We start from the raw sequence: 25,643 nt of genomic DNA, 5'->3' as shown, positions 1-25,643 counted from the left end.
AATACAGGTGTGCCAAGCTTGTAGCGTCATACCCAAGAAGACAAGAGGCTGTCAAAGGTGCTTCAACAAAGTAGTGGGTAAAGGGTCTGAATACTTATGTAAATTTGATATTTCAGCTATTTATTTTTTATAAATTTGCAAACATTTCTAAAAACCTGCTTTGTCATTATGGGGTATTGTGTGTAGAGTGATGAAGGAAAAAAAACTATTGAATCAATTTTATAATAAGGCAGTAACGTTAAATGAAATTATTATTTGTCTTTTTTTATTGGCCTGCTGGTGTAGACTAATGCATGCAGTGTGGAACATGAATATGACAATAGCTCAGTTTGCATGTGTTCTCACACAATAGCACAAGAAGCAAGTTTACCATATCTCCAGTACACTCCTATACAGTTTGATCTTTGTAGCGTTTGTGTATGAGTACTATGGAATATTTTTTTGTTTCTCTCTGTGTGTGTGTGCGTGCCCTGATCAGAAGGCAGTTCACCACAAACCCGCTCTTTGGCTGTGCTGAAAGTCACCTGCTAGGGTTTGGTGGCATGCGCCCGTCACTCACTCTGAAGTGCCAGTGTACACTTAGCACCCTGGAATTTGGGGGTATCATCAGCATTTTACAGTGGTTTTTCTGAGGTGTTGACACAGCTGTACACCAGAGGCGTCAATCACAAAAAACTTATTGTGATCTTGTCCAATGACGCCATTATGGAATTTTAAAGTTTGAAACATAGACAGTAGAAGCTAAGTTTCTTGGCTAGCTGTGTTGCAAAAATCATCCAGGTAGTTGGATAATCTGGTTCAGTCTGGATGACTTTTCAGGCAGGTTTATGGTCAGAAATGAACAGGTTTTGCCAAGCCACTGCACGTTTCTAAATCAATTATATCCAAAACACCCTGCTGTGCAAATAAAACACACTGAATGAGTGTACACTCATGAGTGTACGCCTTTATATTGGTATTTCATCAACTAAGGCATTGAATTCAAAAATAATCCTGTCCCTTGACCCACATTTTATTGCAATTGTGTAAAAATATATTATAAGAATTACTCAAGACAAAAAAGACCAAACAAGGGGAACAGAATTAGATATTCTCACATGTTATTATAATATTGAGGGCGTGGAATTGCATTTTTCCTACATAAAGGGCAGTGTTTATAGTGGAATGTAGTTACTTGCTTCTCCCTAACGGAAATTTGTGCCTTAATATATTTAGCTCTGTGTGTTTTCCTTGCCGTTGAGGATGAGGAGCCGGGACATTTTAGACTCCCTGTGCCTCATTGTGGATGCAGAACAACGAAAAAACGTAGCATAATGTAGAAAGAGGCTTTGGTAAGGTTCGCCTCATGAGTGTACGTGGCATGAGGGTCAGTTACGGGGAGAAAAGAGTGAGAAAGAGATGTAGCTAGCTGAGACAGGGGTGCCTCAAGATTCCCCGGTTACCGGTGTTGTTCTTGGCCACAGCAATGTTTTTTTTCTGGAATCAAATCCTGCCAGAGACACACATGTTCCAAGCCCCCCGGCCCCAAAAGCACGGGGACAAAGCTCTATTTTGAAGAGGGGTGGGTGATGTATGTCTTCTGAAGGAGAAGAAAAGGTGCGGGCCAGTCGAAAAAAAAACGAGCGGAGTCCCCCGATCTCTTCGCCAGATGTGTAGGGATTTATGTGTTGCTGTCCTACTTTGCAGTAGGAGAAATCCTATCTGCCCCCATCCTCTCCCACTTCTTGTGCCAAGGGGGTAGTGGCTCTCGGTTTTTTGGGGTCAGATCACAAGATATGTCAGGAGAGGAATGCAACATCAGTGTGGCTCTAGAGCCAGACCATACAGGTACTCATCATGTCAGTTGTGGCCCCCACTGCTGTAGTGGATAAATTATCCTCTCGGCAGATTTCATGAAATGATCTACAGTATGTTTGATGTTAACGTAACTTACTGTCATGTTATGAATATTGTTATGTATTGTCTTGAAATAGAAATAGCTTCCAGGCTTCTCTTGGAAAATCTTGGAGATGTACATGTAAATGTATGCACTGACGCAAATGCCCCCATTGACTTATGCATCTGTGATGAATATTCAAAGCTTTGTAGGCCTATGTGTGCATGGTGTTGGGGCCAAGAGCTCACTGTGGTCTTTCGTGCGGCAGTTCACCTTTAACCTCCAGGCCACAGGAATTGGCAAATATTTGTGGAAACTTTCAGCTGGTAAGCTGTCATTTATGATGACTGCGCGTCTCCCGACACGGCAAGGGGACCATGCAAGGGTTTGGAACGGGCCCTGGTGCTTTTCAGGCCCATGTACAGCCCCAAATCTGGCTGGGGAGGGAAGTGGAGGAGGGGGATGAAGTTTGCCTCTTTAGGCAGCCAAGTGGTTTTTTCAGAAATATAAAATCTCATCATTGTGAAGAACCAGGGACAGCAAAGCAGTCTGCCTGTTAATGGAACACTGAAAAGTCCACACACTGTGTATAACACAGAATTATACACAGCTAAAACCGTCAGTCAATCTGTGTAAGTGGCTGTAAGAGGATATTCTTACAGCCGCTTACACACAGAACAAAAAACATAGTTCCTCAAAATATTTAGTCGGCAGAAACATGAAGATTGTCACCATTTGTTTATTTTTTAAATCAAAACTGCTGTCTCTTTCCCAGTGGGCAAAGCTGGTTGAAATAATGTCATAATGACCAGAAATTATGTAATTACAAAGAGATTACAGTACAACTGTTTGGAATCTGGTTGTAATGACGTCATTGCAACTAGTTTTGCCTGCTGGGCTCCCTTTTTCTATCATAGTGTTGCAGGATATTAGATAAGCACTTGACCACTTTACTCTTATTGACCTCTGAGAATCTCTGATTGATTCTCAGATGCTCCCCGCCATACAGAATCCTAAGCAATTTAACTTGCAGTGGGCTATTTGCCTGTTTGCATTTTGTAGCATTTCACGTCGTTGTCAACACCATTGTTGTCAACACCATCTTCTTAACCTGTGGTCTTGTGGTCTACTTACTCATTGATACATAGCCTGTATAATGGATCTTGAAGGATGACTCAGCCTCAGCTGTGTAGGAGTTGTTGATGCAGTAAGCACAATGTGTTTCAAGAGCACTGTGGTACTCTGCTTTATATCTTAAAATATATCCGTTGTACAGTATATTATATAGCTATCGGTAGGCAATTTAGTCACAAACCTCTCTGATATATCCCAAATTCCATTATATATTATTTGAAATGTACGCTATTTGCAAAGTAAATTGTTACTTTTTCTCTCAACAAAAATACAAAAATGTATGCCCGCATGACTTTGGATGACAGCATCTGCTATAAATGGCATATGTTATATGTCAGCATGTTACTGTATCCAACATAGTAAGACCTCCCTACTCATCATGTTGTTCTCAGTGCAACATGTTAAATCATTCATTGATGAATGGTATGTGTCGTGACTCCTACTTTCTGAGCTAAGATGGGCAGACTTTTAACCCCTATGAATTTTGTATTACCTTTGAAGGAATTATTGGTTGTGTTCCTCAGACGAACGCATGCAAGACCTTATAACGCCTGATAGGTAATTTGCGTATCAACTAACCACATAATTTGTTATAGCAATCTGGTGCCCGATGGCACAGTCAATAACATGGCATGCAACAATTGATGCATGCAACATCTGAGCAGGGGAACACGACCATTACCTTAATTACAGGTCATGAAAGGTTTGCGCTTCAGTAGGAATCCTAATTTTAAGCACTGCAGCAGTGTTTTATTTATGTTTCTCGTCTTGGCCCCATACAATGGCTATTGGATGGTGGAGAAAATTATATCATGGAGACAGGGAGGCGACTCACGCACCTGTATGAGGCCTCCTGGACTTCGGTGAAAACCTCAAGCCAAAGTCCTCTCAGCATAGCAAATACCATTATTTCCATTCTTCCTCTCTCCTTCTTTCTGTCACTGCTCTTTTCCAACAACCTCTGCATGAGTCTTATCTAAAGCCATATCTAATTAATTTCATACACCGCTATAAGCTCAGTATGAATTTGGAAACGCGGGCTCCTCTATTTTTTTTTCTTTCTTCCTCTCTTTCTCTGTGGAGAATGATATAACTTCTCATCCCTCTGGCTATATTTCCCATAGTACCTGTCAGATAGGGATGTCGAGGTGTAGAAAAAGTGAGTAAACGAGTGCTTAACGTCACTTGAGATGACTATTAGCGAGTACATGAACTAATTTTGCATAATGTTTGCGTTGATGTTCACCATATACATATACATATACATACTGTACAGGGGCGGCAGGTAGCGTTGGGCCAGTAACCCCTAAAGGTCGTTGTTTCAAATCACAGAGCTGACTAGGTGAAAAATCTGTTGTGCTCTTTGAGCAAGGCACTTAACACTAATTGCACCTGTCGCTCTGGATAAGATGACTAAAATGTGATAAATGATTAAAACGTAAACAAAGGTGTGTAAAAAGTGCTTACATGTGCTACATCCCCATGCAAAGCAACACACTAAAAATACAGTCGTGGCCAAAAGTTTTGAGAATGACACAAATATTAATTTTCACAAAGTCTGCTGCCTCAGCTTGTATGCCAATTTGCATATACTCCAGATTGTTATGAAGAGTGATCAGATGAATTGCAATAAATTTCAAAGTCCCTCTTTGCCATGCAAATGAGCAGAATCCCCAAAAAACATTTCCACTGCATTTCAGCCCTGCCACAAAAGGACCAGCTGACAACATGTCAGTGATTCTCTCATTAACACAGGTGTGAGTGTTGACGAGGACAAGGCTTGAGATGCGTGCAGTACTGATTGATGTGTGCATGCTGATTGAGTTCGAATAACAGACTGGAAGCTTCAAAAGGAGGGTGGTGCTTGGAATCATTGTTCTTCCTCTGTCAAACATGGTTACCTGCAAGGAAACACGTGCCGTCATCATTGCTTTGCACAAAAAGGGCTTTACGGGAAAGGATATTGCTGCCAGTAAGATTGCACCTAAATCGACCATTTATCGGATCATCAAGAACTTCAAGGAGGGCTGTTCAATTGTTGTGAAGAAGGCTTCAGGGCGCCCAAAAAAGTCCAGCAAGCGCCAGGACCATCTCCTAAAGTTGATTCAGCTGCGGGATCGGGGCACCACCAGTACAGAGCTTGCTCAGGAATGCCTCACTGCAAGCACAGTGAGGCGAAGACTTTTGGAGGATGGCCTGGTGTCAAGACGGGCAGCAAAGAAGCCACTTCTCTCCAGGAAAAACATCAGGGACAGACTGATATTCTGCAAAAGGTACAGGGATTGGACTGCTGAGGATTGGGGTGAAGTCATTTTCTCAGATGAATCCTCTTTCCGATTGTTTGGAGCATGCCTAAGAACACAGCCATGAATAAAGAATGGTACCAACACATCCTCCGAGAGCAACTTCTCCCAACCGTCCAGGAACCGTTTGGTGACGAACAATGCCTTTTCCAGCATGATGGAGCACCTTGCCATGGCTCGGGGAACAAAACATCAATATTTTGGGTCCATGGCCAGGAAACACCCCAGACCTAAATCCCATTGAGAACTTGTAGACAATCCTCAAGAGGCAGGTGGACAAACGAAAACCCACAAATTCGGACAAACTCCAAGCATTGATTATGCAAGAATGGGCTGCCATCAGTGTGGCCCAGAAGTTAATTGACAGCATGCCAGGGCGGATTGCAGAGGTCTTGAATAAGAAGGGTCAACACTGCAAATATTGGCTCTTTGCATCAATGTCATGTAATTGTCAATAAAAGCCTTTGACACTTGTAATTATACTTCAGTATTCCATAGTAACACCTGACAAAAATATCTAAAGACACTGAAGCAGCAAACTTTGGAAATTAATATTTGTGTCATTCTCAAAACTTTTGGCCATGACTGTACACTCCTCTCTCCACCATACTGAGCACCACGTAACCCAAGCTCTTACCTTACCCCTTACCCTAAACTGGGTTCATATCCTAACTACAATCTCACCCCTTACCCTAAACCGGGTTCGTATCCAATCCCCAACCCGACCCAACCCATACACTGATGCAGCACACTATTTCCCTTCCTTGAGCCCAATTCCACCCATTATGTTTTTGTTTAGTCCGATGTTATTTTGTTTTGACTCATTTTTATATATTTTTCTACAATTGTTAAGCGACTTTGGGTCCTTGAAAAGGGCTATATAAGTCTCATGTATTATTATTATTGTTCAGTAGCGGAGTTGGTATAGAATGAGTTCAACTGGCAAACCACAACACACAGTACGAATCTGTATACTTGTTCTCCTTTTAATTTTAATTTTATTCATAATCCTCCATACATCTCTATCCCATTTCTATAGTCCCAATAAACCACTCAGTAGTATGAGGGGGATGGTGGAAGGTATTGAGCAAAAAAAACGGAACGCAGGTGAAAACAAATGTGTTGCCCCTGTTCCGCTGCCACCAGCGAGGTGACGACCTGTCCTAAGGGGCACATTCAAACCTCCTTCAGGTTGTGTTCAATAATAACTACAGGCGTATGGTGAGATTCTGGGGGAAGCTTTGAATAGGTCAGTAGCCTTCAGAGTAATATGAAAATAATGCTATTGCTAAATTGATTTAGATATTATAAAGTGTTTTGATAACTTTCAAATGTAATAACAGATCCATATAGGACAAACAACCCTTTACATGATACCATAGAAGCAATGTACTGCTAATATAACAATGTGCACCTTTAATTTTTCATTGTCATTCCCTGCCGAAACAGATACTGTGCCTATCGGCATTTTTTCTTGTGTAATGATGCTACCTTGGCAAACATGTCAAAGTGGTTATACCTTCCTGTGTGGTGTCCAGTTTACAACAGGAGTCCCGTATACAACAGGAGTTCAATGCTCTTGGTGCAGAATTCACAGGGTTTCTCCCTCCAGTTCAATGCGGAAGACACATTTCAGTTTAATGCATTCAGTTGTACAACTGACTAGGTATCCCCCTTTCCCCTTTCCCATGTTGACTGATACCATTCAATAATACAAAAAGACTACAAGTAAAAGTTGTGTCTAGTAAAATTGTAATGCACATCAAGTTTCCCTGTGCTGGCTCCATACATGTTTCTGTGAACACATACACACACAAAGTCACTTTTCTATTACCATTGGCAATTAAAATAGAAAAGAAATCCAGAAAATCACATTGTAGGATTTTTTATGAATTTATTTGCAAATTATGGTGGAAAATAAGTATTTGGTCACCTACAAACAAGCAAGATATCTTGCACTCACAGACCTGTAACTTCTTCTTTAAGAGGCTCCTCTGTCCTCCACTCGTTACCTGTATTAATGGCACCTGTTTGAACTTGTTATCAGTATAAAAGACACCTGTCCACAACCTCAAACAGTCACACTCCAAACTCCACTATGGCCAAGACCAAAGGACACCATAAACAAAATTGTAGACCTGCACCAGGCTGGGAAGACTGAATCTGCAATAGGTAAGCAGCTTGGTTTGAAGAAATCAACTGTGGGAGCAATTATTAGGAAAAGGAAGACATACAAGACCACTGATAATCTCCCTCGATCTAGGGCTCCACGCAAGATCTCACCCCGTGGGGTCAATATTATCACAAGAACGGTGAGCAAAAATCCCAGAACCACACTGGGGGACCTAGTGAATGACCTGCAGAGAGCTGGGACCAAAGTAACAAAGCCTACCATCAGTAACACACTACGCCGCCAGGGACTCAAATCCTGCAGTGCCAGACGTGTCCCCCTGCTTAAGCCAGTACATGTCCAGGCTAGAGAGCATTTGGATGATCCAGAAGAAGATTGGGAGAATGTCATATGGTCAGATGAAACCAAAATAGAATGTTTTGGTAAAAACTCAACTTGTCGTGTTTGGAGGACAAAGAATGCTGAGTTGCATCCAAAGAACACCATACCTACTGTGAAGCATGGGGGTGGAAACATCATGCTTTGGGGCTGTTTTTCTGCAAAGGGACCAGGACGACTGATCCATGTAAAGGAAAGAATGAATGGGGCCATGTATCGTGAGATTTTGAGTGAAAACCTCCTTCCATCAGCAAGGGCATTGAAGATGAAACGTCTTTCAGCATGACAATGGGTCTTTCAGCATGACAATGATCCCAAACACACCGCCCGGGCAACGAAGGAGTGGCTTCATAAGAAGCATTTCAAGGTCCTGAGGTGGCCTAGCCAGTCTCCAGATCTCAACCCCATAGAAAATCTTTGGAGGGAGTTGAAAGTTGCCCAGCAACAGCCCCAAAACATCACTGCTCTAGAGGAGATCTGCATGGAGGAATGGGCCAAAATACCAGCAAAACGTTTGACCTCTGCCATTGCCAACAAAGGGTATATAACAAAGTATTGAGATAAACTTTTGTTATTGACCAAATACTTATTTTCCAACATAATTTGCAAATAAATTCATTAAAAATCCTACAATGTGATTTTCTGGATTTTTTTTCTTCATTTTGTCTGTCATAGTTGAAGTGTACCTATGATGAAAATTACAGGCCTCTCTCATCTTTTTAAGTTGGAGAACTTGCACAATTGGTGGCTGACTAAATACTTTTTTGCCCCACTGTATCTGACGAACAAACATATATAATACATTGCCTTCAAAATGTATATATAAGGTCCCACAGTTGACAGTGCATGTCAGAGCAAAATCCAAGCCATGATGACGAAGGAAGAGTCCGTAGAGCTCTGAGACAGGATTGTGTCGAGGCACAGATCTGGGAAAGGGTACCAAAACATTTCTGCAGTATTAAAGGTCCCCAAGAACATAGTGGCCTTCATCATTCTTAAATGGAAGATGTTTGAAATGACCAAGACTCTTCCTAGAGCTGGTCGCCCGGCCAAACTGAGCAATTGGGGGAGAAGGACCTTGGTCAGGGAGGTGACCAAGAACCTGATGGTCACTCTGACAGAGGTCTAGAGTTCCTCTGCGGAGAATCTTCCAGAAGGACAACCATCTCTACCAATCAGGCCTTTATGGTAGAGTGGCAAGACAGAAGCTACTCCTCAGTAAAAGGCACATGACAGCCCGTTTGGAGTTTGGCAAAAGGCACCTAAAGACTCTCAGACCATGAAAAAAAAGATGATCTTGTCTGACCAAACCAAGATTGAACTCTTTGGACTGAATGCCGAGCTGAATGACACCTGGCACCATCCCTACGGTGAAGCATTGTGGTGGCAGCATCAAGCGGTGGGGATTTTTTTCATTGGCAGGGACTTGGAGACTAGTCAGGATCTAGGCAAAGATGAACGGAGCAAAGTACAGAGAGAACCTACATGAAAACCTGCTCCAGAGTGCTCAGACTGGGGCGAAGGTTCACCTTCCAAACGGACAACGACCCTAAGCACACAGCCAAGACAACACAGGAGTGGATTCGGGACAAGTCTCTGAATGTCCTTGAGTGGCCCAGCCAGAACCTAGACTTGAACATCTCTGGAGAGACCTAAAAATAGCTGTGCAGCAACGCTCCCAGTCCAACCTGACAGAGCTTGAGAGGATCTGCAGAGAAGAATTACATTTGCAAACATTTATAAAAACCTGTTTTTGCTTTGTCATTATGGTGTATTGTGTGTAGATTTATGAGTGGTATAAAACGATTTAATAAATTTTAGAATAGGGCTGCCACATAACAATGTGGAAAAAGTCAAGGGGTTTGAATACTTTCCGAAGTCACTGTATGTTGAAGTTTGACTAGGTCAGACTAAACCTATCACATTCTGTACGCCTCATCGACGACTGTTGGTAAGCAGGCTAAAGGTGAGGCTGGAGGTGAGGTCTTTTCCAGAGCCCAATTCATGGGCGTAGCAGCGTAGATCACTTTCTAGTCCTTCGTCAAAGATTGTGATTACACACACATTATAATGGTGGTAATGATTAGCCTGGTGGAAGCAGCTTGATCGCTGCATTCAGCTTTCTATTTCACACGCACAAAATAAGCATCAAATCTTGTTAGTTTACATAAATTATGTTTCACAATTGGGTTATCAAATATATCCAAATTAATGAAGTGGGTTACCTTCTGTATTTGTACAAATAATGAGCCTGTGAAAGCTGTTGCCGCCGACAGGGGGAAGGCTGCTAGCCAGATACTTGCCAACTGACTGTTCCATTCATAGGAATGCTCACAGAGAGAGCATGTCTACATCATGCTGATGAAGGCCCCTTGCTGGTCTGCTCTATGCTGCATGTTCGGCTACAAACTGGACATCTCTCAAACAGCTTTTTTGCCTTTATTTAACTAGGCAAGTCAGTTAAGAACAAATTGGGTATACAAAGACATATGAACATTAATGCTGAAGCAGGGAACCAGGCGGATATAGGGGAGGTAATGACAGAGGTGATTGAGTCAGGTAAGTCCAATAATTGCTGAAGCGTGTGACGGGGGGAAGGCAGGTGTGCGTAATGATGGTGGCAGGAGAGCTTAATGCTGAGGAGCCTGGTGCCTTCGAGCACCAGGGAGGGTGAAAGTTGATAAAGCTTTGAAAGTTGATAAACTTGAAACCCCACTTTTGAGAAAATGTCCCTTGAAAGTTTTGGTACACCTACTGGAGAGCTCTTCTTTGTCTACACCAGTGGTTCCCAAACAGTTTTTTTCTGGATCAAACGTGCTCTATAAATGGACATTTTGGGTATACATGGACGGAATTAATCGAAAAAAAAAAGGACCAATTGTGATGTTTATGGGACATATTGGAGTGCCAACAAAAGAAGCTCGTCAAAGGTAATGCATGTTTTATATTTTATTTCAGCGTTTTGTGTAGCGCCTGCAGATTTTAAATATGCTACCCTCTTTATTGACATTGTGCTATCCTCAGATAATAGCTTCTTAATGCTTTCCCCGAAAAGCTTTTTAAAATCTGACATGTTGGCTGGATTCACAACGAGTGTAGCTTTAATTGAGTATCTTACATGTGTGATTTAATGAATGTTTGATTTTATATCATTATTTGAATTTGCCGCACTGCAAGCGTCCCCTATACCATAAGAAGTTAAATGGGTTTCCATGGCCGAGCAGCCGCACAAAAGACTAAGATCACCATGTGCAATGCCAAGCATCGGCTGGAGTGGTATAAAGCTGGCCTCCATTAAACTCTGGACCAGTCGAAATGCATTCTCTGGATTGATTAATCAATCACGCTTCACCATCTGGCAGTCCGACGGACGAATCTGGGTTTGGCGGATGCCAGGGGAACGCTACCTACCTCAATGCATAGTGCCAACTGTAAAGTTTGGTAGAGGAGGAGTAATGTTCTAGGGCTGTTTTTCATAGTTCGGGCTAGGCCTGTTAGTTCCAGTGAAGGGAAATCTTAACGCAACACCGTACAATGACATTCTAGACCAGTGGTTCCCAAACTTTTCATAGTCCTGTACCCCTTAAAACATTCAACCTCCAGCTGCGTACCCCCTCTTGCACCAGGGTCAGTGCACTCTCAAATGTTGTGTTTTGCTGTCATTGTAAGCCTGCTACACACACACTATACGATACATTTATTAAGCAATAGAATGAGTGTGAGTTTTTGTCACAACCCAGCTCGTGGGAAGTGACAAAGAGCTCTTATAGCACCAAGGCACAAATAATAATATAAGAATAATCGATAATTCTGCTTTTAATTTAACCATCTTATATATAAAACTTTATTTGTTAATCGAAAATTGTGAATAACTCACCACAGGTTAATGAGAAGGGTGTGCTTGAAAGGATGCACATAACTCTGCAATGTTGGGTTGTATTGGAGAGAGTCTCAGTCTTTTCCCACACACAGTCTGTGCCTGTATTTAGTTTTCATGCTAGTGAGGGCCGAGAATTCACTCTTACATAGGTATGTGGTTGCAAAGGGCATCAGTGTCTTTGCCAAGGCAGGATACTCTGAGCGCAGCCCAATCCAGAAATCTGTCCAGAAAAAGCTCTGGGACACTAGTGTCCACTCATTCAGAGTGGTCTTACTCTCTCATTTTTCAGAATACAAGTCTGAAACAATTTCTAAAGACTGTTGACATCTAGTGGAAGCCATAGGAAGTTTTGAGTCCTAAGTCAATGGATACTGTAATGGCATTCAATAGAAAACTACAAACATGAAGAAATCCCACTTCCTGGATGTATTTTTCTCAGATTTTTGCCTGCCAAATCAGTTCTGTTATACTCACAGACATTATTTGAACTGTTTTGGAAACATTAGAGTGTATTCTATCCACATCTACCAAATATTATATATATCCTAGCTTCTGGGCCTGAGTAGCAGGCAGTTTACTTTGGGCACGCTTTTCATCCGGAGGTGAAAATAGTGCCCCCTACCCTAGTGGAGTTAATGGTATCTGTTTCTTTTATACATGTATTACTACTTGAATGTTGTCTTAATTCTCGCTCACAAACTCCCGTGGCTTATTTTTCTAATCGGCATGTTTTGTTTCTAAATGTCTGCGCAAGAGTGAAGGTTTCATCGAGTTGTGAGATAGTAATTTTGCACATATAACACACTGTGGCTGAGGAAAGGCACTACTCCCAATATCAGTGAACCCCAAATCAATGTAGTTCCCATCATATTTTGCGCCACTTCGATGGTCCTTCGTCCCTGTCTGTTGTTCGGTGCTTTCCCATGCAAGGGGTAGTAGCTCTTTGGCTGCATCAGATTCACTACTGTCAGTGTCCATGCTACCTGGGCTAACAACAAATGTAGAATTACTGATGCTAGCATTGGATGTGCTTGAGGAAGCAGAAGAACTTGTGAAGTCAACAGGTGCAGGTGTAGTCCTGCTGGTAGTAAAAGTACTAGCAGTATGTGTCTCTATGGATGCGGGTCTTACTTTTTTAAAACAATTTAACCAATCTTGAAGCAAACAGTTTGAGCAGCAGCTACATTTGGCTACATATGGACCATTAGTGGAAATCCTGTGAGAGAGTAAAGGTTAATGTGATTTGATGGGGGTTTTATAAGAAAAAAAAAGTGAAACACATTTTTATTTGGCGTACCCCCGACGGCATTGCGCGTACCCCTGGGGGTCTACACCTGTTCAGCATATTTCAACCCCGCTTAAGCCTTTGCCCCACCCATCTCTTTAATAATTCACATGAGGCCATGTTTTAGGTTGTGTAGTAACAACAAGTTTTGAATACTAAAAGTGGTGAACGTAGTAGTAAAAATACACTTTATCTAGTCCTTGGCCTATATGCTAATGTGACTTAGGTGCAAGTCATGTTGTTCTTCACATTACCGTCTCTGGTAAACACACACTAAATCAAATAAAATCCAAGTTTATTTGCCACATGCACAGGATACAGAAGGAGTTGGAATTCCGAGTTGGATGACCTTTCAAAATATTTCCCAGTAGTCTTGAACACACTGAAGTGGAAAATCTGAAGCTGTGTTCGAAAAGCCATACTAACAAACTTTATACTACCTACTTAATGAGTATATACTACATACTATATACTGTTAGTTCATTTTAGTATACTGTTAACAAACTGTATCTTTTCAGTTGAGCGTACTAGAGCTTCGCCTGTCTACCGGAAGTTGATGCTGTTGCTATGCAACCTCTTGCTAGCTTGTTAGTTTAACAAATGACTAGCTAAACAAGTTACGATTTCGGGTGTGTTCATAAATTCAATCTAGAGTGTTCGTAGATCCAGAGCGTTGTCAGATTATCCGCTTGTAAATTCAGAGTGTTTCGCTCTCGGAGTGTTCAGAGCGCGCACTGGACGCTCTGGCCGAGGAGTAGGGCTGGTCAGAGCGTTCAACGGTGGTCAATCACCCAAGCTAACTGGCTAACATTGGCTGGCTACTTCCAGACCCAAATGAGAGAACACCTCACTCTGACCATTTTATTCACCCTAGCAGAGCTGGTTAGGCTGTCTTCATGTTATCCAAAGCTTTGGTGACTGTAAATGCGCATATTCAACGGGTGTTGAGCATTTGTAAATTCATCAGTTATTCTGCTCGAGAGTGCTCTGAAATCGGAGTAGATAGCACTTAGCTAAGAATTATGTAAATTATCAAGTTAATAAATGTTGGGAAGTTAGTAGATAGTTAATATGCTGCCATTAGTAGGAAACTAGCTAACATACCGGTACATACTGCTTTAAGGATTTTGAAGCTAACAAATTGTCACCCAACGTTATGTTAACGTTATGTTAACGTGTAACTTAACTTTTTTGAAAAGGCATTACTTTCTTACATTTTTCAATATTTTCTTAACATTTGTTAAAGCAATGAATTTTTATCTACTCTCGTCGGACTTTCGGCTGCATATTTTCCGCCATTTTCTTCCAATCTGAAAAGTTATGAAGCCACGCCCATTTTCTGAAGAATTGCATTATGGGCCCTAAAAGCATGGAAATAGTGTCCAGGAACTTTTGGCATACTAACTATATTCATACTGTGGCCAATAAGCATAAATCAATTAACACTCAATTAACGTCACAAATAGTACAGTTAGTAGGGTTAGTATGAGTATTCGAACACAGCTTGAGATTTCTGAGTTCCCAGTTCTGTGTTCCCAGTTGTTTTGAACGCGGCAATAATCACAATCCATACTACTATCAATACAAACGGATTGTCATAGCTAGCCACCATGCATGAATCTGCAGGTAGATAAAGATAAAAAACTAGGTTCAACGTTAACTAACTAGATAACATTAGGCTATAACTAGCAATGCAAATGGATCACACACGTTACATTAGCTAGGGAGCCAGCCAGCTAACGTTAGCTAGCTAGCTAACAGTACTCTTCAACTTGCAATGAAAATGACTTTCTGATAAAATTTGAAACGTATAATATCTGAAAATGTAGCTACCTAGACTCTCTTACCCGTATACAAGGATGAACACTTCTCCCTCTCTGTCACGGATGCCATGGTTGCCCAAAGTTTAAAGATGTAATTCAGAAACAGGTGTTTTATGCAACATCCTTCTGTGTTCTCTTTTCAACTCCCAATGCATATGTGACCCATTTCAGGAAACTAGGAGTATGTTTTATGTATTGTGTATTAAAACTGCATGAGTGTTGCTCTCCACTTTCTGGAGGACTGAGTTTTGAAATCAAACTAAGGGCAACCATGGCATCCAACAGGAGACATGTCCAACCATGAATGATGTATACGGGTAAGATAGTCTGGCTACATTATCAGATATGACATGTCTCTAATTTTGACAGAAAGAGATATTTACTTGGCTATCTAAAGCTTAATGTTAGCTAGCTAACATTGAACCTGTTTGGTTAGCAGATTCATGCAGGGTAGTAACATCATGAGTTGTGATTATGGTTAATTGTTTACCTAACTAGCTAGCTAGCGTTAGCTGGCTGGCTCGCTAGCTAACCTTATGTGTATGACCTTATTATTCGTATCTCAGAGCTATTTGCTTAGTTGGTTAGCTACCTGCATATTCATGCAGGGTAGTAATGTTATGAGTTGTGATTATGGTTCATTATGGTTCACCTAACTAGCTAGCTAGCTACATGTCTTAACAAAAGACTCCACTATGCAAGTAGCCATTTCGGGTGCATTCATAAATTCTGTCTTGCCATCTACTTCGATTTCAGAGCTCTCTCATCTGTGTGTCAGAGAGCGCAGAATAACTGATGAATTTACGAACGCTCAACACCCGTTGAATATGGACGGTGACAGTAAACGTCAGTAAACTGATCAGCCAGAGCGTCCCCTGTGCGCTCTGAATGCAAAACACTCTGAATTTACGAAAGGCCATTCTGACAGCACAGTTGCTGTCACAAACTCTCTGGAAAACAAAACAGCCTAACCAGCTCTGCTAGGGTGAATAATGTTCAGTGAGCTGTTCTCTCTCACTTAGATGTCTGGAAGTAGCTAGCAAGTTAGCTTGGGTGCTTGACTGCTGTTGTTAGTACATTCAGATCAACCCTTAAAGAGATGGGTGGGGCTAAAGCTTAAGAGGGTGCGAAGGATGCTGATTGGGTGGAGACGAAGAAGGGCTCTCCAATAGTAGTACCAAAACATTCAAAGGCCGTTTTCTCAAAAGTGAGTTTACAAGTTGATCAACTTTCAAAACCAAATTACCCTTACCATTGTTCCTCAACTGTAGTTTATGATATACCATTTTGTAGCCATGAATCTCTACTTTTATCCAATGTAAAAAAACACAATTTGAAATTTTGCTACATAAGACTGATTTGAGCCTTTCGGTCACATATTTGCAGTCAAACATGATCAAACATGCTGAGCAGCTCATATTCTAGATAGAAGTATAGTACATAGCAGACCAATCTCGAACGCATCTTTCCGCATGTCCAGCCCATCCATTATCTCATCCAATCATGGCTAGCGGGAAGGTTCCTGGCTTTTTCCGTAGCAAAATTCATATTTACAGATGGCATACAAGTTTGTTAATAAGGCACATGAAAGTTCACATCTTCCGGGAAGGCATTTCTGCCCCAAAAAACACATTTTGATTAAAAAAAAAAACATGTTTACGTTCAATGCCTCTCCTGTGATGAAGTGACATGCGATATACACATAGTTTTCTGAAAAAAGTCACTTCACAACCAAAATTACTCTACTAGTTGTATCTGTTTGGTTGGGGAATTATCCTGCTCGTTTATGCTCGAGGAGCATTATGCACGTGGAGCTGGGCAAAGGGTCCATAGTTTGTTGACATAATTGTAATCCAAACTTTAATTTACTCATTGTGACGCAGTGAGGTTCCAAACTCTGTTTTAGGCGATACTGATTTTATGACTTTGTAGTCAATTTTGACACTATAATAAATGTTTCTGACTCATATCGATGCAACAAGTGTTTTGTTGTTGGTTTTCAGGGGCAGTTGCTCTTTAGTGCCATTTTAAGTTCTGTGCTGTGTGCCTCTTCTCCATGTTCTCAGTTGTCAGTACATTGGAATTCATGTCCCATTTCTTTTCATGTGATGGCTCGTTGCAGTGATGTATTACAGCGTGTTCATAGATGTCCAGCAATCTGTTGTTAATGCCAAATATGGTGTTTGAGAGCTTATGCTTTGTACTTGCAGAGCAATCATTGTTCCATGTCATGACATTGAATCTTGAAGTCTGGTTCTAGTCTGGTTCTAAGCAAAAAAAGATACGTCCTCTCCCTGTCAACTGCGTTTATATTCAGCAAACTTAACATGTGTAAATATTTGTATGAACATAACAAGATTCAACAACTGAGACATAAACTGAACAAGTTCCACAGACATGTGACTAACAGAAATGGAAAAATGTGTCCCTGAACAAAGGGGGAGGAGGGGGGTCAAAATCAAAAGTAACAGTCTGCATTAAGTACTGCAGTACATCTCCTCCTCATGGACTGCACCAGAGTTGCCAGTTCTTGCTGTGAGATGTTACCCAATTGTTCCAGCAAGGCCGCTGCAAGTTCCAATTTCTGGGGGGAATGGCCCTAGCCCTCACCCTCCGATCCAACAGGTCTCAGACGTGGGATTGAGATCCAGGCTCTTCGCTGGCCATGGCAGAACACTGACATTCCTGTCTTGCAGGAAATCATGCACATGACGAGCAGTATGGCTGGTCGCATTGTCATGCTGGAGGGTCATGTCAGGATGTGCCTGCAGGAAGGGTCTACTTTACACCAGAGAGACTGTATTAGACACATTCTAGGGAGAGAAGGGTTTTGTATGATGTGCTCCCATGTAGCCTGTTGTTTTGTGTATGTGGAGGGAAAGGGGAGTGGGGGGAATAAATTGCCATTATCTGATTGTCATGTTTTGCTGATGATTGTTAAATTGTAAAAAAAAATATATATATATATACAGTGGGGCAAAAAAGTATTTAGTCAGCCAACAATTGTGCAAGTTCTCCCACTTAAAAAGATGAGAGAGGCCTGTAATTTTCATCATAGGTACACTTCAACTATGACAGACAAAATTAGGGAAACAAATCCAGAAAATCACATTGTAGGATTATTTATGAATTTATTTGCAAATTATGGTGGAAAATAAGTATTTGGTCAATAACAAAAGTTTATCTCAATATCTCAATTATCTATATACCCTTTGTTGACAATGACAGAGGTAAAATGTTTTCTGTAAGTCTTCACAAGGTTTTCACACACTGTTGCACATTCCTCCATGCAGATCTCCTCTAGAGCAGTGATGTTTTGGGGCTGTTGCTGGGCAACATGGACTTTCAACTCCCTCCAAAGATTTTCTATGGGGTTGAGATCTGGAGACTGGCTAGGCCACTCCAGGACCTTGAAATGCTTCTTACGAAGCCACTCCTTCGTTGCCCGGGCAGTGTGTTTGGGATCATTGTCATGCTGAAAGACCCAGCCACGTTTCATCTTCAATTCCCTTGCTGATGGAAGGAGTTTTTCACTCAAAATCTCACGATACATGGCCCCATTCATTCTTTCCTTTACACGGATCAGTCGTCCTGGTCCCTTTGCAGAAAAACAGCCCCAAAGCATGATGTTTCCACCCCCATGCTTCACAGTAGGTATGGTGTTCTTTGGCTGCAACTCAGCATTCTTTGTCATCCAAACACGACGAGTTGAGTTTTTACCAAAAAGTTATATTTTGGTTTCATCTGGCCATGCGACATTTTCCCAATCTTCTTCTGGATCATCCAAATACTCTCTAGCAAACTTCAGACGGGCCTGGACATGTACTGGCTTAAGCAGGGGGACACATCTGGCATTGCAAGATTTGAGTCCCTGGCGGCGTAGTGTGTTACTGATGGTAGGCTTTGTAACTTTGGTCCCAGCTCTCTGCAGGTCATTCACTAGGTCCCCCAGTGTGGTTCTGGGATTTTTGCTCACCGTTCTTGTGATAATTTTGACCCCACGGGGTGAGATCTTGCGTGGAGCCCTAGATCGAGGGAGATTATCAGTGGTCTTGTATGTCTTCCTTTTCCTAATAATTGCTCCCACAGTTGATTTCTTCAAACCAAGCTGCTTACCTATTGCAGATTCAGTCTTCCCAGCCTGGTGCAGGTCTACAATTTTGTTTCTGGTGTCCTTTGACAGCTCTTTGGTCTTGGCTATAGTGGAGTTTGGAGTGACTGTTTGAGCTTGTGGACAGGTGTCTTTTATACAGGTAACTAGTTCAAACAGGTGCAATTAATACAGGTAATGAGTGGAGAACAGGAGGGCTTCTTAAAGAAAAACGGACAGGTCTGTGAGAGCCGGAATTCTTACTGGTTGGTAGGTGATCAAATACTTATGTCATGCAATAAAATGCAAATTAATTACTTAAAAATCATACAATGTGATTTTCTGGATGTTTGTTTTAGATTCCTATGATACCTATGATAAAAATGACAGACCTCTACATGCTTTGTAAGTAGGAAAACCTGCAAAATTGGCAGTGTATCAAATACTTGTTCTCCCCACTGTATAGTATCAATCATACCCACAGTCATTCCTATTTGCCCACTAACACGGAACAGCTGGCAGCACCCATCTAAATGACCAGAGCATGCAATAAGTGTGAATTATTAAGCCCATTTCTCTTTAGAGACAGCATACCTACCCAATTGATTAATTAGCATGCAGAGCCTCAGACTATACAAAAATATAACATTTTATAGTATGTGACATTTTGAATATGTTGTATGCTTTAAATGCCCGGATGTCATACTCTTTTCGGCTTTTCATTTAGAATTCGCTGCACACTGTTGTGGAAGAAAATCATCTTTTCAGAAGACTTGTGATAATCAACTGGTAATTAGATTAGAGGATGGGCTGTAGCCAAATGAACAAATGGTGGGAAACGACACATTTGCGCATTAGATGATGCGTTCTCAGTATAGGTAAGCCTAGTATGTTGATATTTGGTGCTTAATGCATACTTACTGAACAGTGGATTCTAAATAGTATGACGTATGATTAGTACTTACACAGTGAAATGTCATTTTAGTAAGTAGTAGGCAGGACAGATTTCAGACACAGCCAACGACTCATACAAGATATTGTCACCAATGTTATGTTGAAAAAACAAGACTTCTTTTTAAACGGCTTGGGTTTTTTCCAACTCAAACATTGAACAGACTTAGGTTCTCTTGGTTGATGAATAAAGGCCCACTTCAGTCAGTTGAGTTGGTTAGTTTACATCATACACTTGCCGGGGATGAATGCCAGCTGGATAACAAGTGTTTGTAATGACGGAATGATGAATTGTAAATAACCTTGACCTTTTAAAATAACATTTTCACATATCTCCTTTCTCGTTCTCTATCTTGTCTCTTCATCTTGCTCTTTCTTTATCCCCCTCCTCTCTTTCTACTCCCTTCCTATCTCCTCTTTCTTTTTCTCGCAGATAAACTGAAGAAGCAGTTGGAGTTGCATAGGATGCAGAGAGCCGCTCACGGTACATTGTCTTCCTAATGGTCAGAATGTGCATTTCTCCTCATCCGCAGTTAATTAGTTAGCCCAGAGCCAAACAATAGGAGGATAATTTGGTCACACTGCCCATAATGGTAATTCAACCTTAATGGAAGTAAGTTTGCCAATGAAATATCCTTGATTCAAAACCTACACACCAGCCCCATCTATTCACTTGTGAATCCAAGATCTGCTTTTAGCAGACGTGTGCTAAGGGAATAGAGGAAAAACAGACATTGTGGGAAGTTTTCATCCAGCAGAACTTAATTATAATTATCTTGGACCAATGATTTAGTTGAATGTGACTGAAACAATGACTGGACCAATTGAACCGAAATCAGCATACTCAATGGGCGTACATGACCACAATTGTTAGCCCCTATTTAAAAAGTGTTTAGTAGAGACCTGCGATCTGAATTCCAGAGGACTGGAAACATGACTGGGTGGCAGAACTTTCACTGTGCGTTTCATCCCCGTCGACTGACGAGAGGTCTGACGAGAGCAAGTCGGTTCCAAGTTTACAAACATTTCCTTCCGGGTTCAGACGCCAAAGGTTTGTCTTGTCATTTGAGTTCCGAAGCATCAGAGAACACTCGGAACAGACAGGCTTCCATTATTCGGGGACGGAATTAGAATACAGTATGTTGACTTCTAAGGACACGAGCAAGCACACACACTCTACATTCTTGTGACTCTATCCTAGACATGTTTTGAACATGTCTTAGAGCGTGTGTGTGTGTGTGTGTGTGTGTGTGTGTGTGTGTGTGTGTGTGTGTGTGTGTGTGTGTGTGTGTGTGTGTGTGTGTGTGTGTGTGTGTGTGTGTTTTGAGGAGACTGAGAGAAGAACATCATTTATTTCATTTCCCCACATATACATAGGTGTCACTGTTAGCCCAGCAGAGGTAGAGGAGGTAGACCCTGTGGAAGAAAACATCCGCAGACAGATGGATGAGGAGAAGAAGAGGTAAGTAGGCTGCAGTATGTGTATCTCAGAAACACAGACAAATGGGTTGATGTGCTTGTATGTGCCATTACACACATTATACAGTGCCTTCAGAAAGTATTCACACCCCTTGACTTTTCCCCCATTTTGTTGTTATAAAGTGGGATTAAAATGGATTTAATTGTCATTATTTTGTCAACGATCTACACAAAATACTCTAATGTCAAAGTGGAAGAAAAAATCTAAAATGTATTAAAATATATGAAAATAAAACAATATATCTTGATTACATAAGTATTGAACCCCCTGAGTCAACACATGTTAGAATCACCTTTGGCAGCGATTCCATACCTGAATCTTGCAATATTTTCCCATTATTCTTTTCAAAATTCTTCAAGCTCTGTCAAATTGGTTGTTGATCATTGTTAGACAGCCATTTTCAGGTCTAGCCATTTAAAGCAGATTTAAGTCAAAACTGTAACTCGGCCACTCAGGAACATTCACTGTCTTCTTGGTAAGCAACTCCAGTGTAGATTTGGCCTTGTGTTTTGGGTTATTGTCCTGCTGAAAGGTGAATTAATTATATTTATTTTTATTCTGAAAATTCTCCAGTCCTTAACGATTACAGCCAAACCCATAACATGATGCAGCCACCACTGTGCTTTAAAATATCGAGAGTGGTACTCAGTGATGTGTTGTATTGGATTTGCCCCAAACATAACACTTTGTATTCAAGATAAAAAGTATTACTAAAGTGCCTTGTTGCAAACAGGATGCATGTTTTGGAATATTTGTATTCCTTTTCAGTCTGTCAATTAGGTTAGTATCATGGAGTAACTACAATGTTGTTGATCCATCCTCAGTATTCTCCTATCACAGCCATTAAACTCTGTAACTGTTTTAAAGTCACCATTGATTGGTCTCTTGGTGAAATCCCTGAGTGGTGTCCTTCCTCTCAGGCAACTGAGTTGTATCTTTCTAGTGACTGGGTGTATTGATACTCCATCCAAAGTGTAATTAATAACTTCACCATGCTCAAAGAGATATTCAATGTGTGCTTTTTTTTACCCATCCACCAATAGGTGCCCTTCTTTGCGAGGCATTGGAGAACCTCCCTGGCCTTTATGGTTGAATCTGTCTTCGAAATTCACTGCTTGACTGAGGGACCTTACAGATAATTATATTTGTTGGGTACAGAGATGAGGTAGCCATTAAAAACTCTGTTTAAAAACTGTTATTGAATACAGAGTGAGTGACTTGTTAAGCAAATGTTTATTCCCAAACTTATTGACATTTCAGCTTTAATTTTTTCATTTAGAAATTAATTTGTAAAAAAAAATGTTTTAAAGTAATTCCACTTTGACATTATGGGATATTGTGTTTAGGCCAGTGACAAAAATGTAAATTCAAGGTGTGTGAATACTTTCTGAAGGCATTGTATGTGCATTGGGTGCATCTGTTGTGAGGTCCATTGTAATTGCCAGTATTTCATAATTCCTCATAAAGTATAGAGCCTAACACATACATGTATCAAAGGTTATGAACCAAGGTATGTACTGGAGTGTTGGAGACTTTGATTCTCAGATCTAGAACCCCATGAAAAGTAATGTTTCACTTAATATGCTTTATAACAGTCAATCCGTCCACATAGATACAGAAGTATGGATTACTAGAAGTACAGTCATTGCATTCAATACCCTTTGTTTCCTGTCTCTTGTCAGTTACAAGAGCACCTTTGGCCATCTGAAAACACTGAAGATGGAGATTGAGCACCTGCAGCTGCTGCTGGAGCGGTCAACGGTGAAGCTCCAGAGAGACTTCCAGGATTGGTGGAGCCAGGAGGCCGCCAGGCTACAGGTGACCTCACTACCTCTCTTTGTCAGACGTCGTGGGATGCCACTACATAAAGCTGCCGTAAGCGTAATGCTTGTCATAGCATTTCAAGGCAGTTTATGGCAGTTTCTCACACTTTTAGGAGTGATGTGTGTGTGTGTGTCTCCTCGTGTCTATGTCTCTGTGTGCGTGCGTACGTGTGTGCGTGATCACTCCAATTGAGTATGCTGATGTGTACCTATAGTATTGTCGTGGAAAGATTCAGTCAATAATATTTCTCAAATACCAGAGCCAGGGAGTTCAATTAGACTTTAATACATAGTAATATAAGCCGAGCTGGTTCATGAAGCAAGTCCTTTCCAGTCTTGGCACATACTTCTTACATACTTCTTATACATTTTTCCTCCTTACGTCGCACCCATAGTAACTCCCCTTAATATTATGGCCTAATATGTGCTGTTGCTATGGTTACGCTTGGGTCATTCCAGAACATGGGTGTCCCTTTCAGATGAGTTGCTATGGTCCTACATGCATGAACCTGTCTGTATTTTTTTACTATTGGTGTGGCTCTACAGTTTCCATGCCCTAATATGAAACCAAACTAAACTTAGTGCAAGGCAATAAGATAAGGGTAAGATTATATAAGCTCATCCCCTCTGGCATTTAGCCACCGTTATCTTATTGCCTTGCACTAAGTTTAGTTTAATTTCATATTAGGGCATGGAAACTGTAGAGCCACACCAATAGTTAAAAAATACAGACGGGTTCATGCATGTAGGACCATAGCAACAGTCCTTGGCACTTTACAGAAATAACCAGACATGTAATCCTGCTAACTCCTCTGAAAGGGACACCCATGTTCTGGAATGACCCAAGAGGTGTAACCATAGCATCAACACATAACACCAGTTACAGGAATAACCAGTCGGGTCCACACCCCAGACAGGTGCATGTCTAATGGTGTCTAATGACCCAGAGCACATATAGAGGGCACCCATCTTTCTAGCTCTTCTGCAATTAATAATTCACACATGGTCTGGAAAATTCTCTATTGTATCTGTTTACCTACAGTGGTTCCTCCTTTAAAAGTTGCATCATTCTGCAGCACACCTTGAGGGATGTCGCAGAATTCTATGGCCATTGTTACCGTTAATGCTAATCAGTGCTAGTTTGCCCACCAGAGGGCATCTTTGAGAATCATTTGATAGCCTGTAGTGGCTGTACTAGAGAATGTAAAATATTTTTTTGTAAGAACATAGTATATGGGATTGATTTTAAGAAATGTTGTTTAATTAATTTGATTAATATTATGGTGTTTCTATTCCAAGAAAAACTAAAATGAAACACTCATGGTTTCCGTTAGGATGGAATGGAAAATAATGCACTGTACAACGTGACGGTTGGGTGTAGGCCACAGTACTAAGAGCATAACATTTCCACACCCTAATTGTAGTCTAACCAATACCCAAACGGAGATTCAGTGAAAAGAAAAATCTCATTGATTTATCAAGACCAGTCCCCATGCTTGTCTCAGAGCAGCGTGAAACTGTGCTGAAATAGTTGACCCCAGTGGGTAGGCTATTGCTTCAAATCCTATTGCTTCTAACTTCAATATGCTTTTTAAGTAAATAAGACCTACACCACTTTTAACAGCACATTACTCAACACTAGTGACTCATTTCGCCTATGGTAGGTCTTCAGTATATCGAAAAATGTTTTTTTTTAATGACGTGACTCTCCACCAATAATTACATTTAGAGGATTCAAAATGAAGGGACATTTTTCGTTATGGCAAATCTGATCTGTGAGAATATCTAAGGGGCTTTTATATAATTCTAAATTAAATAATAATAATAATCACTTTGTTTAAAAAATTACTATATTTTGGGGATTATTTAGTTTTCATTTATCCAAGAGTGAGCGAGAAAATAGCCATTCTTGAACATGGGGTGAGACATTCTCAATCATTTGTAAATAAAGGCAGTTTTTAATTTAGAATTATTTCTGTTTTTAGAGGGAGAGAAACCAAAAGCCGCCTCATAGGTCTCCCGGTGGCGGCGGGCATGGGTATCAAACCAGCATCTGTAGCAACGCAGTTTGCACTGAGATGCAATGATTATTTACAGGCTCTAACCTTTAATGTAAAAAAATATATTTGTTGAACAATAGGTAAGTAAAGAAATAAAAACAACAGTAAAAAGACAGTTACAAACAGTAGTGAGGCTATGTACAGTAGCGAGGCTATAAAAGTAGCGAGGCTACATACAGACACAGGTTAGTCAGGCCAATTGAGGTAGTATGTACATGTAGATATGGTTAAAGTGACCATGCATATATGATGAACAGAGAGTAGCAGTAGAGTAATGAGGGGTTGGCGGGTGGCGGGACACAAAGCAGATAGCCCGGTTAGCCAATGTGCATGTGCACTGGTTAGTTGGGCCAATTGAGGTAGTATGTACATACAGTGCCTTGCGAAAGTATTCGGCCCCCTTGAACTTTGCGACCTGTTGCCAGATTT

General features: G+C 41.0%; 1 protein-coding gene across 2 annotated transcripts in view; it reads left to right on the top strand.

Moving 5' to 3' along the window:
* Window positions 1-25,643, top strand: part of kif6 (kinesin family member 6) — a 203,262-nt gene that overhangs the window by 155,588 nt on the left and 22,031 nt on the right. Inside the window, exons 16-18 of one of the 2 annotated variants that reach the window (XM_020489411.2) lie at window positions 20,285-20,335; window positions 21,229-21,313; window positions 23,014-23,149. In XM_020489411.2, the coding sequence (XP_020345000.1) occupies window positions 20,285-20,335; window positions 21,229-21,313; window positions 23,014-23,149 (272 nt within the window). Of the gene's footprint in view, window positions 1-20,284; window positions 20,336-21,228; window positions 21,314-23,013; window positions 23,207-25,643 lie in introns of both variants that reach the window. The other variant, XM_020489410.2, reaches the window with a different exon arrangement.

Source organism: Oncorhynchus kisutch, linkage group LG8 (assembly GCF_002021735.2).
Source record: "Oncorhynchus kisutch isolate 150728-3 linkage group LG8, Okis_V2, whole genome shotgun sequence".
Classification (NCBI taxonomy): domain Eukaryota; kingdom Metazoa; phylum Chordata; class Actinopteri; order Salmoniformes; family Salmonidae; genus Oncorhynchus; species Oncorhynchus kisutch.
This window is presented reverse-complemented; position numbering and strand designations above follow the sequence as displayed.